Source organism: Hippoglossus hippoglossus, chromosome 4 (assembly GCF_009819705.1).
Source record: "Hippoglossus hippoglossus isolate fHipHip1 chromosome 4, fHipHip1.pri, whole genome shotgun sequence".
Taxonomy (NCBI): Eukaryota; Metazoa; Chordata; class Actinopteri; order Pleuronectiformes; family Pleuronectidae; genus Hippoglossus; species Hippoglossus hippoglossus.
In genome coordinates this window covers 16,884,691-16,901,953 of record NC_047154.1, presented here as the reverse complement: position 1 = coordinate 16,901,953, position 17,263 = coordinate 16,884,691, and the positions used below count along the sequence as shown (strand labels likewise).

The following is a 17,263-nucleotide window of genomic DNA, read 5'->3' as shown; positions in this document are numbered from 1 at the left end:
TGTCAACCACTGCTGTATGTAATTATGTAATTGTTGACTGCTGTATGTAATAAATAAAAGTCTTAAATCTTGACTGAAGTGCTTGTCAAATAAAATCAGGTTATTTGTTTTTCTTTTATAAAACTGCAGCAGCTTTAATCGACCTCACTCTATGAGGGTGTGTCGTCTTTATCCATGTGGAGTCAAACCTCTTTTATATACAGTATCTGAGCCAAACACGTGAAGGCAGCACGGTCTCAGCAGATCTCGCGATATCCCGGAGCCTCGCAGTCCTGCTGGTGGAGCTGTTTCCCCGCCAGCAGTCAGAGCAGCAGCCGGTGAGCAGACATGCTGAACCGCCAGGACCCAGCCTAGCTTCCCCCTGAGCCTCCGGAGCTGAACTGAGTTATGACCGGGGACGCTTCTGAAACCGAAGCGGTCTTTGACAACTGAGAGGCGGACATTTAGAGAACGCACAACAGCAGCTGGAAGAGAAACGGTCCAGTCGGTTCCATTCAGTCCGCCGGTGTGACAGACTGCGTGTGGGAATGGCAGCCCTTCGGCCGATAAAAGGCATCCTGAAAAACAAGAACAGCGTCACAGGCGTCAAGTCTCTGCCCGACGAGTTGCCGCCGGAGGATCCCGAACAAGCCCCGGGACTCTCGGAGGACGACCCGCAGTAAGTTCCCCCCTCCAGCTCGCCGTGAGGTCCGCCCGCCCGGTAACGCTAGCTAGCTTAAAAACTTGTTAGCTTCTGTAACGTGCAGGCTAACTGACAGCAACATAGAAAGTCACCGCTCGGGCTGTTTGTGTCAACCCACAGTGTGTGTGTGGTGCCCGTGATAAAACTTTTAAACTAGCTAATGGCTTCTTCTCCACGAAAAATATCTTCATATATCAATATCTTTTTTTACCAAGAGCTAACGTTTACTCATTGTGTCTGGTTAGCTTGTTTCGTTAGCAAATGTGTTAAATGTATTATAACGGTTGAAAACTACCAATCATATTGTTAGAGACATTAAACTATGAGAAAAAAACCTCTGACTGACGAGTCAACTACTAGTTAAGATATAGTTTAAAAACACAGTGTCAACCCTTATGCAGTGATGACCATAATAGGGCAAATTAACACCATCCTGAACTGAAGTGCTCTCATCTACATGTTGTGTTATATAATATGATATTAAATGGTTTAAATTTAGATGACTCCATATTTTCAAGTCCTCATACAACCATTAATTTATGCTATTCGTTACCACCCATAATATCACATTTAGTTACATGTTAAGCTGTCACTGTTGTAAATTGAATTATCTTAAATCATTAAAATGAGAAAGGATGGACGCTGCTTGCGTGCAATGTAAATTGTAAGGCTACAACTTTTATAACATTACGTTTAATATCAATTGATCTTATTATTTCAGTCTGTTTATCACTTGGTGCAATGAAATGTCAACAAATATAAAACAAAAGTGCTGATAATAATTGAATGTAAAGCCTTTTTTCACAATTGTTGCTTGAACGATAAGGGAAATGATTAATGGTCCGTTACAATAGCTGCTCATTATTTCTCTGTCAATCAATTAGTGCCAGTCAAGTCTTTGCAGCCCTAGTTTATTGTAAGACAAACAGTACATGCATGATACATGGCGTGCTACAGTTTGCATGAGAATGAAGAAGACCTGTGCTTATTTTTGCAAATAGCCACTTTATGCCATTTTATGGTATTGTGCTCTTTAATTTGTTGCTCCAGTTCAAATGGTATTGTGTTGCTCATAGTCTGAGTCATGATGACTGAGCAGGTAAACAAAGCAAGTTATGCCTCTGGCATCAAACTCTTGATGTTAAGTGTGCCACTGACAGCTTTTCTGTGGTAAACAAGCCTCTGAACAAGACTCTTCTCATCTTATTATTTACCATAACTATTATATTTCCTGTCAATCCCCTGTTTCCTGAAAGCATGTCACATGCCCATTAGTCTACACTTGTAGATGTGTAGGCAGAAAACATCTCACATTGCTTTGCTTAACCTCAATCCTGATGCTGGCCAGGGCACAACAGGGCAGAGGATGCTTGACTGAAATATCAAGCGTGTTCGATGACACTAAGGACATTTCGGATGAGGTCAAGAGCACTGCAGGGAAAATGAACTGGTGTGCCAACAGATCTGCCAAAATACAGACTGTGAAGACTTATGTGCGACTGCTAAATCAGCTGTTCTGTTGCCTAATTGGTGCATGGCCTTATGGTCCGGTTGACAAGAGCTGGAAGTTGGCATCTCTCTGAAACAACAGTGGAGTTTGGTTGAATCATTAGTTGAGTTCTTATTTTGATTAAAAAAATTAGATTTAATGCAAATTTGAAAACTATTGCAATCAATCTACAACATATGTCACAGCACATGTTATACTTCTGCCAGTTACTTTGGAAGGTAACTTAAGTTGAATGTGTGTTTTATCATTCTTTGTTGCCGCTGCTTCTCTCATGCCTGCAGGTCCAGACATTAGCAATAGTACCGTCTGAGCTGCAGCGTGAGAAATCAAGCCAATGAAGGATGGTTATTAGTGAATCAAGATTTTTTTTCTGTATTGATTTAAAAAAAAAAATAAGTCAACTGAGAAACTTGAGGAAAAAGCTTTGCTGTAAGAATTCTGTGCGCATCCAAGCACCCAATCCATAGACTTCTCTCTCTGGACCTTTGACTTGTCCTATGAATTGATGTCAAAGACACCGTGGCAGAGTGACAACACTCCAGATCACTGACCCCTGTATAAAGTCATTTCAAAGCTCTACTTTGCCATAGCCAACTCTCCGTCCCTTCTCTTTCCTCAGGAAATTGAACATGCAGAGTGATGCTGTTGAATTAGGTTGTGTTCTTGACAATTTAGTCATATTTTAGAAAAGGTGGTATTGAGCAATGTGGCTGCTTTTTAATTAGGTATTCAGTAAAAAAACACATTATGAAACATTTAAGTTATCTCTGATTTCCAAGTCAATAATACATTCATATGAAGGAGATTTGAAGGCATGACATTATACAAAAATTCTGATAATGTAACTGGCTCTTTAATTTATGATATATATGTATGTCATCTCTGGTGTGACAACACTGCTCACTCTGAGCGTTGCAACAGCCCAGACAGGTTTTTCCTTATCAGCTTCACGTGTGTTTGGGAAACGTATCACATTGCATTGTAGCTCATTCTACAGTCCCCAGAGGATATCCTGAACTAGCTTGACAAATACCTACCACACGGCATTCATTTGGTCTACCATCTGTCAAACAATTCAGCTTCCCACCATAGATTTCTGGTCACAGCATCACCCAGTAGATGTAACCCTCAGTGCTCACAGTCAGTAGAGTGCAGCTCTCTTGATGCCTGTTTTTATTCACTCTATTGTTAGTGGAGACAATCACAATCTGCAGAAGTCAACCAAATACATATTCAAAATGATTGTGCATCCTGTAAATAAACATATGAAGATACTAGGATAAAGTAAAACTGCCATTATCCCTTGAGGACACTGGAAGTTGGGAACATACAGTATGTATCCCTCGTGTTTCATTTGTGTATTTCCCTTGTAACTTCCATATTTATCCTACTCTACAAAGGCTAACTGAGGTAACACATTTAGTGTTTTCTAAGGTTTAGGATAAACTGAAATCATACATATTCCACTGTACATGAATGTTAATCACATAAACCTTATCTCCTGTGGTATGGTTGGGCACTACAAGGCCTTTTGTTTTTTCTTGAGAAGACTTTTTGTTATCCTTTCAATCTTCCACTATTATTTAGTTAACTGTGATGTATGAACATCACACCCAGTCATATATAATTCATGGATGCCTCCATGAAACTCAATCTCTCCTTCACTGTCTTACAAGCCTCATCCTGACTGTTTGATGGACAGTTTGACTGGCAGGTGGCAAATCTCTGATTTTCCATAATGTGGACACTCAGACCATTTATCCTCCTGTGTGCAGATCAGTTGAAGTTGACTGACGGCACAGACAATTAACACAGTTATCTGGGGCTTATAAAGCCAGAATCAACAGGTGTCAGGTGAACACCTCCGGTCTATAAGGATTAAGAGCATCAAGGCAGTGAAACTGAGTACTGGGTAGTACCTCTTCATTATCGGTCGTATTCTTAATACAGAGGAAGAAATATTGGTGTAATTTTAATACAATGAGAAACATTTGACCTTTTTATATTGTTCTACCTGGAGGTTTTGGCCTTTTGGCTTAATTCAGATTTTAGATATGCAACAACCAACACTGACGTGACTTACTTTACTTACTTTGTAATTCGTAGCAGGCATCATATGTTTCCACATCATGACCTTATATCCACTGATGTGTTGAGTGTATCCAGTTTTTAGTCCCTCCTCTTTAATCCGCTTCTCCTGAAGCCCCTTTTCTCTTACGTATGGAGAGATGACAGGAGCTCAAGAAACTCTTTTACTCCCTTAATCTAGTTGGATATCTGTCATTTCATGTAATCCTTTACTGAGCAACTGCCGACTGTGGAGGCTTAAAGAGCAGTGATTGGTACTTGTGTTGTTTACCAAACAGTGCCGGAATAATCAGAGATACTCATACAGAAAATAATTTTAGGAAAGAAAAGATAATCATGCTGTAAAACCAAAACATTGGTTATTTTGCTAATCATTGATCAAGTGGGCCCTCAAAAATTTAAGTTGCAGTGTTGGACATCTGCATTTTTTAAAAATTATTGGTCAATCAAAATATAATTTCTGACATTTATGTGCTTAAGCAAAAGTGGGACAGCACTTTAAAAGAAACCTGTAAAATCAATGCTTACTCATTTTAGTTAAGTTTATGTTTATAAATGTTTATTTTCTTAAAAACATTAAATAACGAACATGGAATAAGTTGAAAACACATATCCATGTTTCTCAACCAAAGTTACTTGCCTTTTTATGGACAGGATAATAATTAATATAATTAATGTTTATTTGGCGTGAAAGACTGACGTGTAAAATCTATTAGAATCATCCCTCAGGCTGATATTAATTTCCCTCCCTATTGTTTTTGGTTTGATACAGTTTGTGGTACCAGCGTTATACTTTGTGCATCTCAGTTTCAGCCACTGTCTCCCATAACTGCTGCAGTCTGGAGTGTGGAGAGCAGGACACACGCTGGACCTTTTCCCCTTTCCTGTCTTACTATGCTACCTGATAGCACAGCTCATCTCAGTGATGATTCACTCTGTTTAATGAGTTTCCCTACAGCGTTATGTCACAGCTGTTGACCAACCTCGAGATTGTCATCATCATGTAAGAGATACAGCTCTATTTAGTGTGTGCTAGTGGTTGGTGCTGTCTGATTTTTTTTTTAAAAAAACTTTTTAAAAGCAGGTACATCATCATTGTTTTACAGTTTTTGTGATGATTTGCTCTGAATGGACCAGAGTGGATTCAAGGGTAGCATCAGTTCAGTTGAAGTAGAACAAGGTGGGCTGCTTCTGGATTGTGTAATCGAAAACCCACCAGAGTGAAGGTCCACACGATCAGTAACACCCACCATGATGTTAACACAGAGTTGCTGTTTTTTGCAGAAAATATTTCAGGAGCGGTGTTTATTTACATATCGAGCAGGGAAATGAGAGCCGTTCATCCGCATTTGGAGACGCCTTCTAATTCCAGATGTGAAACTGATCAGATCACCTAAGACCCATGTTTTTGTTAGGTATGAATGGTGCCTGAGCTTGCTTTAGAAAAAGTTGAGGAAACTAGAAAACTAGTGACTGAATTTGTCTGGATATTTTTTTCTGATCTGACTCCTGAGGCAGTTTCTTTTATCGCAGCTGTTAAGAAGCTGAATGTGAAAACAAATTCACCCTTGAACAAAGTCCTAATAGTCTCTGGTAAAATCTTCAATCAACTCATTATCTATACCACTTGTACTTAGAGGGTCTTAGGGGAACTGGAGCCCTGAATGGGTCACTAGTGTATCGCAGGTGGACACATATTGAAAAACTAACATTCACACTCACACTGATATGTACAAGCCATTTAGAGCCTCTGATTCCCCTAAGCTGCATGTTTCTCTAACGTGGAAATTAGCTAGAGTACTCAGAGCAAACCCACGTGCACACAGACAGAACAAACTCATGTTGGCTGTATGTGTTTGTTAAGGTAGAAACTCTATTTGGGTTTCGTAGTTTTATATGTGTTGCAGAAAAGGACACATACAACATTATAGCTGATCTAATAGAATGATCAGTATTTTGGTCAAGGACATTTTATCTGGAGCAACAGCCTTGGCCTGTATGTCTGCCTGTTTACTGAGCTGTTTCTCAGTCAACAAGGAAATACATTAACCGAGTGGAACCTTTCAAACTTGACTGAATGGAAGGTTTCTTTCCGTAGTGATCCCTAATTTGCTGTATATTACATTTATCTTTTCTGGTGTGCCAGTTTGATTTGATGAAGGGATTGTAGATTTTATCACTAGGAAATATTTTTAAAGCATTGTTTTTATTCCAGGCTGCTTTTCAGTTGTATACACATGCCCTTTGAATCCACTCATGTAGCTCTGTGCAAGATTGTGACGTAAAGCTAAATACCAATGTAAACTGTCAAGGTTGGTGTAACATCTATAAATCAACTTGGTTCAGCATCCACAACATGAAAGATTGATTTATTAACCAATTTCTGTTTTTTATTGGTAGCATAATAGTGTACGACACACAACTTTCCATCAAAAAACTGTAGGTTGTGTCATAGACATACAGTTTGCAATGTAGGACAATGATAGAAAGGAAAATTGGTTTCTTAGACTTGTTGTGATTGGCAGGTAATCTTGGGTCTTGAGAACTGTCCTTTCTTTGCTGCTCCATGTCGGGCAAAATATATTATTTGCATATTTGGTAAATCTTTGGTGATGGAGAGAGGTAGGGGAGCTCTACTGGCTCGTAACAGCAGGCGGAGGATTTAACCTCTCCTCTCTCCCACCTCCTGTCCGTCTCCCATGATACACAACCTTTTGGTCAATAAACAAGGTCAAGGCTGATGTACAGTACCTTGGCAGGAGAGGGGAGGGAGAGCCAAGTAGATTTATAATGTTAGGTTTCAGACAGTTTAGAAATTGAAAGTATTTAAAAAGAATGCATAAGTAAACACTGTGCTAATGGGAAAATAAAAAAGGTGGGACATTAAACTGTAAAATAGTAAATAAATAATAAAGAAACGAAGACATGAGTGAGGCAACAGCAACCAAATGACATAAATTTAGAAAGATGTGAAATACATACTTCAATTTACTGTAGGATAATCAATTATATTCTTTCAGTTGAAACAAACATTTGGACAAAGATCCACCTCATCTCCCCTACAATATAATGGCAGGTGTTCTCTTTATCCTATCCAAAAGAATTTCTCATTTATTTATTATTTGTTTCTGTTCATTTCCTCTGATTTGAAAGTGCAGCAAGGATTAGTGTGATTGTGAACAAAATGCCCTGATGGAGAGGTGACAAACTTGTTCCCCAGATGAGGTTATGGGGGATTAGAAACCGGTTTGTTTAAAAAAATCAACTCTTGTAATAGCATTTGTATCAAATATCTGATAAACTTTCAACCTCAATCTGACAGTTGCTCAACCCCCTCTATCCCACTACCTTGACACAAAAGCAAACACCGTGTCATTTCCTGAAAATCTGAGGAATCCAAATCTGTGCCGATGACATTTGTGGGGCTTTTTTTTTTTAATCTACATGTTCCCAAAATAATACAGTCAGAGGAAACTGGGGCACATTCAGTCCTAGATTAAATCGGGTTGCTCTACTCCCTGGAGGATGTGGTTGTGGGTGAGTAGCTGGTGCACGGTGGTCCACATCAAATGTCCGTCAATTTCATCTCATAGCTTTTTTAAATCCGTTTACAGGAAGAAATCGCAGAAATGGGATGAGATGAACATCCTGGCCACGTACCATCCAGCCGACAAAGACTACGGCCTGATGAAGATAGACGAACCCAGCACACCTTACAACAGGTCAGAGCATTGTCTGTTTCTATTGATAACTGTTTAAATTAAATTAATCTTTATAGTTTGTTTCAAAGACATTCATTTAATTGAGCCTTGCAAAAATGCTTACCTGTGTCAACACTAAAATATTTCCATTAAGAACATTTCATATTTTTTTTAAGATGATGATTAAGTATTTTTTTAATTGTACAGTTAGGTTGGTGTATTTGTGTGTGTGTGTGTTTGTGTTGGTGTTACAGGGGTGTCTCAGCAGGTCTGTAATCCAATATGTCAGTGTGCTGCAGGGAAGGTCACCTTAGTCACAGACCTTTCTTCTATCTCTCCTCATGGTCCCCTTTCCTCTCCTCCTATTCTCTCCATCTCTCAGTCAGCGTGACCTTCTATATTTTCTTTCCTGCTTAATCCTTCCCCCACTCACCTCATTATCCACTTATCTTTATTTGGTTAATTCCTCTCTTTCAGGATGGTGGGGGAAGACGATGATGAGGGCGCACTGAGTGACTCGGACAGCCACGCTGGACTTGCAGCCGATGACCTGGCATCAAAGTAAGAATGAAACCTGAGTGCAAGCCAAGAACGGAGGTAGAGAGAAAAGGAGAAAGCAAGCGATGACAGGAAGGATGTTGAGGTTATAATATCTTTCTAGTTGCTGGTACAATGTGTAGCATTTTAAAGGTTTGGTGAAGGAGGAATGTAAAAGGGAAAATGTGCTCTCAGGTGCCCTGATAAGCCACACCTTGACACAGTCCAATGTCCTTTTCCTCAAACAAGAATGTTTCATATCTTTAACTGATAAGGAGTATTTTACTGTTCAGCCTCTGACGTCCTAAGACACTCAGTGGCCACTTTATTGTGACATTACACAAAGAAACATTTTTGAAAATACTTTATAAGACCACACTTTTGTAGAAACGTTATTTCCCCTTCTCCAAACACATGGGTGTCTTTTTATCCTTTATTCTAGATTTATTTTTCTTAGCTGTTAATGTTTCACACTCTGGTATAAAAGAATCTCTTGTACTGCACACCCCAGAGGCAGTTTTTGGATTAAGGTCGGCAGGTATCCAGTGCTGCAGCAGCTCAATGCTATTGTCCAGCTTTAGCCTCAGTTATACAGGCAGGGTTGTGTCATCTACTGTAGTCTACGCACACACAGCTGGCACACACAGCGGGCAAGGCACTCACTCGCAGAATGCACTGCTTTGACAATGCTCCAGGCTGGATTCACTAAATGTATCTTGACAAACGTCATCCACTTTCTGCTGAAAGAGAAGAATAAAGCTGAGAGAACCCTGGTAAAGGCAGTAAATGTGTCATGTTCTCAGACTTCTGATTGAGCACCGAGAAAAGACTTCTCACTGCAGCTCTGTTACGTCAGGGGCTTGCACTGTAGGTGGAGATATCTTAAGGTCACAGAGGGAGCAGATGCAAATTCAAAAGGTTGATGACGCGTCTAACGTGCGACAGACGCAAAACTGAAAAAAAGAAAACAAATATCTCCTGGTGAAAAGTGGTGACACACACATAGAAGACACCGACGAAGATGTCAAGAGTGTTTGTAGTGATAAGAACTGGTGACGGTATAGGGGTGCTGTAAGCATGATCATGTGATCTCCGCAGCAGAATTAATACATTACTTCCTTTCTCTGCTGGGTCTGGCTGCTCCACCTCACGCCAAAATAATGCGGAGGATTTGTTGCTGTTGTGAATACGTCTATGTCGAGAACCTCCCGCTGCGTTGTGCATGTGTGAAAGGCAAGGTCCGGGTAAAGTCCGGACCCAATTCTCCGGACATCACCCACAGGTCATATCTGAAAACTGCTTATGTTTGTTTAACGTCATCTGACAGCATTTCTTTTTTTCATTGAGCAGCTTCCTGCATTTTTTCTCTCAGCCACACAAGCTGCTGATCCTGAAACAATGGGCTTGAATTCCAGGGGACAAAAAGAGTTATGCAATGTGAGCAACAGCTTTAAATCATACCGGCTGCAGTGGACATGCTGCTCAACAACTGTATCAAAAACGTTATTATGCTACAGGGTACCTGACAGTGAAAACTGTCAGTCAAAACATGCTTATGAATACCCCATAGTTTGTATTTAAGGACATTTTGCTGTATCCAGATTATCTTTTAACGAACGATAACGAAGTATTAATGATCCGACTAGAATAAATGTGCATTGTCGTGTTGTTGTCCGCTTTAAATGGAAATTTTAGCTTAAAAAAGATTCTTTGTTTTGTGAGTGACTGCTGTGGCTTAATATGTTACCATATCTGTAAATAGAAATTTGGGAACGATGTCGATACTGAAATTTAGGACTAAGTATTTATTTGTTTTGATACCGATATCGGCCAGCGAAATAAATTGTAAGGACATACTAAAAAATAAGTGCTTCATCAAAAAAGTTAATAACATAGTGTTTCAATAGAATAATTCCTTGTAAGTGAGCCAAAGCAGAAGTGGAGCAGGACTGTGAATAACATCTTCACTCTCTTAGGGGAGCAGCCTCACCCTGAACCTTTGAACTAAAGTCTTTTTCTAGGTCTGTGTGAAGAACCAATCCAACTATCACCGGGAGCTGTCTGCTGGATGGTCATAGGAGCTTGAGAAGTGTATTTGCTGTCGGCCATCGGTGCTTACATAAGTGGGTTGATGCAGGGATGGGATGAGCTTGTTTGAGTGTGTGTGTGTGTGTGTGTATGCCACAGATAAGATAGTGATTAGCTCCGGGCTTGCAAGTCAATTAGCTGCCTTTTGTTTACGTCCGCAAAGAGTGCCTTCCATTGTTTTACACTAAACCATCCAGATGGTAAAAACGTTGCTCTTCTCCTCCGTCCTCTTGTTCTTGTGTCACCTGAATCACTGCATCAGTTACACCTCATCTCTTCCTTCCTGTCTCTGCCTCCATCCACTTTGTGTATCTGACACTGAAACTGCAGCAACATAGACAGTCTTCTCTCCCTGGCTGAATCAGGCCAGTTGAGATGAGCAGAAGTGCAATAAATGTGTAGCTTCCCCGGGGCAGTTCCACATATTCACAACCATCCATCGAGCCATGAACCATTATTCACATTGTCCTCGGCTGTTGAAGCTTTTTATGAGCATGAGAGATGAGGAGCGTAACTCTTGTTATTTTTGTTTCATGCTTGAGTACTCACACACCCTCACTGTGCCTACTCTCTCCTCCCCCTTACCTAACATCTCTCCATCTGTGTTCCTCCAATGTCTGTCTCTCTATCGTAGGCCTTTTTGGTACTTTCTCCTCAATTACTGAAGGGGGGGTTGCTACTGATCTCCTATTTTTATTTAGTTTTGTGCTCATTTAAAATGATAATAACACAGCAGAGTAAAAGGTAAAATGTGAATTTAATTAATCCAAAGAGGCAGTTAATTGAAAATGTGTGTACTTATTTTATGTCTGTGTCTGTTGTCTTCTAAAGGCTTGTTGCAGCAGAGGGTTCAGACCCTCGCTTCATGAACAAAGAGGAAGAGGAAGAGAGCAGTGAGGAGGAGGAAGAGGAGCTGACTCCTGAAGAACAAGGTAAACACCAACTCGTCCGTGCCAAGTGCTACCTTTATTTATCTAGTTTCAGAGGAATATTAGTATGATAATTTATCATGACATCATGTTGTGTTAACAGCTAAACAAGAGAGTTATATCCATCTCTATACTTATTTCTTTTTTCGTAGCAGGTGTGCACATATAGCCACTCTCCAAAGCGGGTATTTGTGAGCATTTTGCTATTTCTACACAGCCATTGTTAGCATTATAAACAACAGTTTAACAACTGAGAGATCAAACTTCATTTCTCTTCTTGCCAAGATCTCCTGCAGTTGAAAGCGACATCAATGTGAACTCTTGTTTTGCCTCTATTTCTATTACTTCTTTACTTCTACTGAAGAGAGATGCAGATATCTTTTCAATACTGAGTCAGTGAAGACTCCTTTCTGCCCTGAAGAAGTATTGCTGCTCAGAGGGTGTATTATAACTTATTGTCTGTAAATGCAGCAATGCTGAAGATCCTAGCAATTGACAATCAGCCCCACCTGCTCCCAGCAAGAAACCATGTTAGGTGGCGGAGAGAACGCACATAAAGTGTCTTTAAAACACAGTGTCCTCTGTTGCCAAAAGGTTAACTAATGCAAAATATAGGGAAGTGCTGATGGAGAGGGATTGGTTTGGGAAAGGGCTGGAGTTTGCACATACGCACGCATACAGAGTATCGGGTTGCTTTTGACTGTTCTTTGACATTGCTCTTCTGTATACACACACCTCTCAGATGCAAAGTGGTCAGTAGAGCTGTATAACAGTTCCAAGCCTGCCAGTTATTTCATATTTGTATCTGAACTATGCAGGTAAAAGCAGGGGAGCAGTCTGGAAACTGCAAATCCAGTCAATGTACTCCAATGGTAGATCTGCTGCTTCAGCAGTTCATGACACACATTTCAAAACACGCCACTCTGTGCCACCCATTGAAAGTTATAACACCAGTGTTAGAGTTGTAGAGGAAGACATGCACATTCCTTTTTCAGGTTAAAGAAAATTGAAAGGTGAAGGAATATTTTTATGCATGTATTTTTTCATGTTTAGCTCTTAATGTGAACATCACAAAATACTCAATATACTCTGATTAGTACAGTCATTTCAACACAACCATCACACCCATTCTCCAGGAACTGCACTGCAGTTCTAAAATGCATTTCAGTACAGTTACTATTAATATGAATGCAAAACTGAAGACTCATCACTGTGTCCTAATTACATTTGAACCCTTTCAAAGTAAGTCAGTAATATAAACTATAGAGACTCAGGAGGTTTTACTTTGTAGCTATGATGTGTGAATGCGGGAAAAGTACATGCATGCAGCAACCTTTCTAAGGGGAATGATGAACAAGTTGAACCCAAGGATGCATTATGCCAGCAGTACAGTGTGTCCCACTATCCCTGGAACCCTTTGAGGGAATCACTTTTATACATAAGTCAAACAGGACAAAATTATAAAGCAATTCAATTTCATATCTAAAAGTTGAAAGATCAACTTAACTTTTACATCATAATGTTTTGCCACATATTGTTTTTTTTTCTGGACATGTTTTAACACCATAACTGGTTGGTGCAGGCTTCTAACTGCAAGGTGCTAATTCTATGTACAACTTGTCACTTCCCCTGCAGCCAAAAAGAACAATTTTCAGATGATGAGGAAGATGCACTACAATGAGGGCCTAAACATCAAGCTGGCCAGACAGCTCATCGCCAGCGAACTAGAAGAGGACGAGGATGCAGACGAGGAGATGAGGGACGACACAGAAGAGGCGAGGGAGGAGGAGGAGATCAGTGTCGACCCACCACAGGAAGGTAAAGAGAGGGAGACTGTGTTCCTGTGCACGTCTGGATAAATTATTTGGACAGTTTCCAGTCCAGTAGGTTGTTCAGTGTGTGGAAAGAGGTGTAGTGGAGTACAAATTCAAAATGTCGCTGGGTTGAGTAGAAATCATGTCTTTGTGCACCGATGCAGGCTGTCAGTGTGGATGTCGTTAAATGAAACAACTGGCTGCTGTTTGTGCCACACTGTGGTTCAGTTTCTCACACAACTGTGCATCGGGAGCAGGTTTAACTGTCTAAAAGTTCTATTATAACTCCAAATTGTTTCATCTGCTAAATCCAGTATTGCAAACCCTTTCTAGAAATTTCTACTATTATTTCTTAACAAAAGGTAAATCTATGACCCCAAGGCTGGAGTCTTAACTATTGCCTAATAACTATTGGCAAGTGGAGAGGCTTTATCTCGAGAATGAAACGCTTCAGTCTAGTGCACAAACAAACAAGATTTTGCATTTTTTCATGATCTCCACCAGTTCCTCTATTGGGAGAAAAGATTTTCTTTTAAATCTCATGTCTGCCTTTTTGTCTCTTGTTTTTTCTCCCAGCTGATTCTCTGGACTCGTAGACAAGGCCTCTCTCCCACCTTTACCCCGTGTGTGTGTGTGTGTGTGTCAGCTCTAGATCCAGACAGACGATGCTACTGCGCTCTGTGTTCTCAGCGCTGTGCCACAGAGCACACAGCGCTTCAGCACCCATACAATGCCTCTCAACAGCCAATAACCTCACGGTCACCTGTCTGTCTCTACTATTCCATAGAACTGTGCAATTTGACCTTCAAGCACACAGTTTTTTTTTTTACCTTCCAGAATCAATACAAACACGCAAGTGAAGACTGTTGGCCCCGTCTCCTCTCTCTCCTGTTGCCAAGAATTTTTTCCGGCCACCTCGTCTGGACTGAGGAATATGTGATTCTGACCTTGACAGGAGGTTGAAGGCCTTTTCAAAAAAAAGAAGGAAAGAAAAATAAACAGTCTGAAAACCAGAACTGTCCTCTGGCCACTTCAGTCCCTCTGCAGGCTGCGGAGCCACTATGCCAGCCTTGGAGCTCGCTAGGGGAAATCCCACAGCCTCACGGAAGACATTTCTGAGACATGACGAAAGCGCATGTGCCTGGTGCGCTCTTATTTTTGTTTTGCTGTGTGACCCGCCACTCTGCTGCAGTTTTCCACCTTCAGTTCTTCTCATGATAAAAGTTGGACAAAATTAAGATCAGTTTAGTTGTTTGTCTTTCTCTTTATTTTTCACCCCTGTTCACATCCTGATATATGGTGAGAATGCTGTGCCATCAGAATAGGATTATTTCACTTTACATGACATAATGGTGTTATGATGACACAATAATTTAGCATCTGTATATTAGTTTCTCAGTAAATGACAACTTAGCCTACACAATCTGAATTTCATAAAACATACACTGTTAACTGATATGTATGTTAGTGTCTGTGCTTCTCACAGTAAAAAGGCTTTTCCCCCAAGATCAAGTTAAAACAACTCAGATTTAAATACTACATTCATTGGCACTTTGCCTCAGTGCTATTTATTTACAAACGAGAGCATCACACCAAACCTCATTTCAAATTCTGGCAATTTTACAAACATGCACACCTCATAGGACCAGATCCAAGGCCGTTTTACTCAATTGAATCCACTTGTTTAAATTTTCATTTCCTCCTTTTTCTCCTGTCCATGAGTAATTTTGTGAAAGATGATTGCAGGACATGTTGGTAAAATAAAGGTTTTTCCTGGTAGAGATGTCAGCACTGAAGGCATTTTAAGTTCATAGGAGGGGACCGTAGTGAAGTCCCTCACTTGAGGTGTAACACATGCTACTGATAAACTGGACAGTGTCCTATAGGGAATGGCTTCTGTCTTTTAACAAGTTACAGCTTTAAAAACCAGGCTCTTGTGTAGATCTGACATAGAACAAACCAGTGCTCACTGTTCCCTTGCTTGGAGAAGTTGTGCGTTTTCATCTTGTGAGCTTCATTTTACAGGATCTGTGAGTAAGTTATTGTGAGACAGGGACAATATAATAGTTTGGGTTTAGTTTCTCACCTGTCTTATATGACATGATGCTTAATTTAATGGCCGATCTACTTGTTAGTGTCTGGAATGTCAAAGAAAGAGTTTCTTTATTGATGCTACTGATTTTAATTAAAGAGGATTTAGTGGTGTAGTTAAACCACTAGAGGGGGTGTTTCAAGGATTTTTTTTTTTTATGTTTAAGGTTCTTACAAGTGTCAAGAAAGTTGCTGTCAAGTCTTAAAATAACAAAACAATTTATTGTGGTTCAAACCTAAACTTTGCATTTAAAATAATGTCAACTAAGTTTGTGGAGAATTATCCACAATTCACACCATATGACTTCACGCCCAGAGACAAACGTGTGACATGAAATGTATCGGAGTGCATCTTGTGTTGTGATTTCTAAAATTTTCCTCTGACCCTTTAATTCTTCACTGTGAGCGGAAGTGTTAAGATTTTTTAGATCATACAAATACAACAAACAGTAAGACAACTGCAAATGTCCATTGGCAGTATTTTTCTTTCTTGTATAGTATTTGGTGGCTTTTGTTTTTTTTATCACCATGATTGAGGTGAAAGAAAATACTTTTATTTACTTTATTTCCACCGACCAACAAGAACCCTCGACTCTAGTTAGCGGACAAAACATCCACGATGACACGATTGTTGTAGAAAAACAGGAATATGATGTTGAATAACATATCGACATCGTTGTTGTTGTCTTCGTAAACGGAAAGAAAGGAAAATTGAGGAGAGGCTGAGGTGATAGTTTTATCTTCTCTTTTGAGACAAAAAGGACAAGACTGTCTGAAACATGACTGATGTGATCACCGCCGTAGGTGGTTATAACCTGTCAAATGTGCCTCTTATGCATTTATGTACATGTGTGTAAAATGAACGGCTATGCTCCATGTTACTGTTTTCTGTCCAGTCTCACGCTTTGTTTTTTGCACCGTTTTCTCCTTGTTCGGTTTGTTTTCCAAGAACGATAGACTGTTAAGCAGTCCCATTATTGCACTGTCTGTCCCAAGATGTGGATATTTAATCCAGGTTTTTGTTTGCATTTCCCGTCTGCATGTTCTTAATCATCAGATCGTGTGTATTCTGTTTCTGTTTCGTCTATTATTAAACAGATGTTGTTAGGAACCGCTGTCTGTTGTGGTTTATGTTTGATCGGAAGTGTAAGAGACCTAAAGATTGAATGCTGCAGGTGATCAGATTTCATTGACACTGTCCCTGACTGAAGCCTTCAGAAGAAATGCGAATCTTTTTTCTCCTCTTTTCTCTTGTCATTGATTTAGATGAGAAGCTAAGTGAATTTGGTCTGCGATTATGTGCCAATTAGCAATTAGCATGTTTTAATCTTTACATGAGTCAGCCATGCTTGTTTATCAAACTAATTCTTATAAAACTCAGCAGGCTCCATGAAGAAAGAAAGATATGTTTTGGTCTTGGATATAATAAAAAATAAATAAAGCAACATGTTTGGAAACAACTGTTGAATAATCCCAGTTTTACAATAATCTGAAATATTGTATGTTGTCAAATTTTTGCTGTTTTTACCCTCAAGGCCGCAGTTGTTTTGATAAAGCACTGTATTTAAAATCTGTTGGTTTAATTTCCTGTGATGTGTGGCAGTGCCTTGCTCTGATCGTCAGGTGGCGCTGGAACTCAACACATCTGTCTCCTTGTTGACTTTCCAGTAATTCCAATAGGATGAAGCAGAGGTCCGTGTTCGTGCGCATGTTTTGGTGTAGTGTGGGTTCTTACAACTGAGCCTGAACGCATCATCTGCCGTTTTCATTCAACCGCAACGTAACGTTTGTAGCGCAAATCACCGCAGGATTATTCTCCACTG

General features: G+C 40.0%; 1 protein-coding gene and 1 long non-coding RNA gene across 2 annotated transcripts; both read left to right on the top strand.

The window, feature by feature from the left end:
• Positions 1–206: 206 nt before the first annotated feature.
• ppp1r2 (protein phosphatase 1, regulatory (inhibitor) subunit 2) lies at positions 207–16,551 on the top strand. Its single transcript, XM_034583439.1, has 6 exons — positions 207–658; positions 7,895–8,002; positions 8,459–8,542; positions 11,438–11,538; positions 13,171–13,353; positions 13,926–16,551. Exons 1-6 carry the CDS (start codon positions 528–530, stop codon positions 13,943–13,945), a joined length of 627 nt encoding a protein of 208 aa, XP_034439330.1. The 5' UTR covers positions 207–527; the 3' UTR covers positions 13,946–16,551.
• On the top strand, positions 12,171–13,062 carry LOC117760421. The gene is made up of 2 exons (XR_004613675.1): positions 12,171–12,785; positions 12,827–13,062. It is a non-coding gene; the product is annotated as an uncharacterized LOC117760421 (long non-coding RNA).
• Positions 16,552–17,263: the final 712 nt, after the last annotated feature.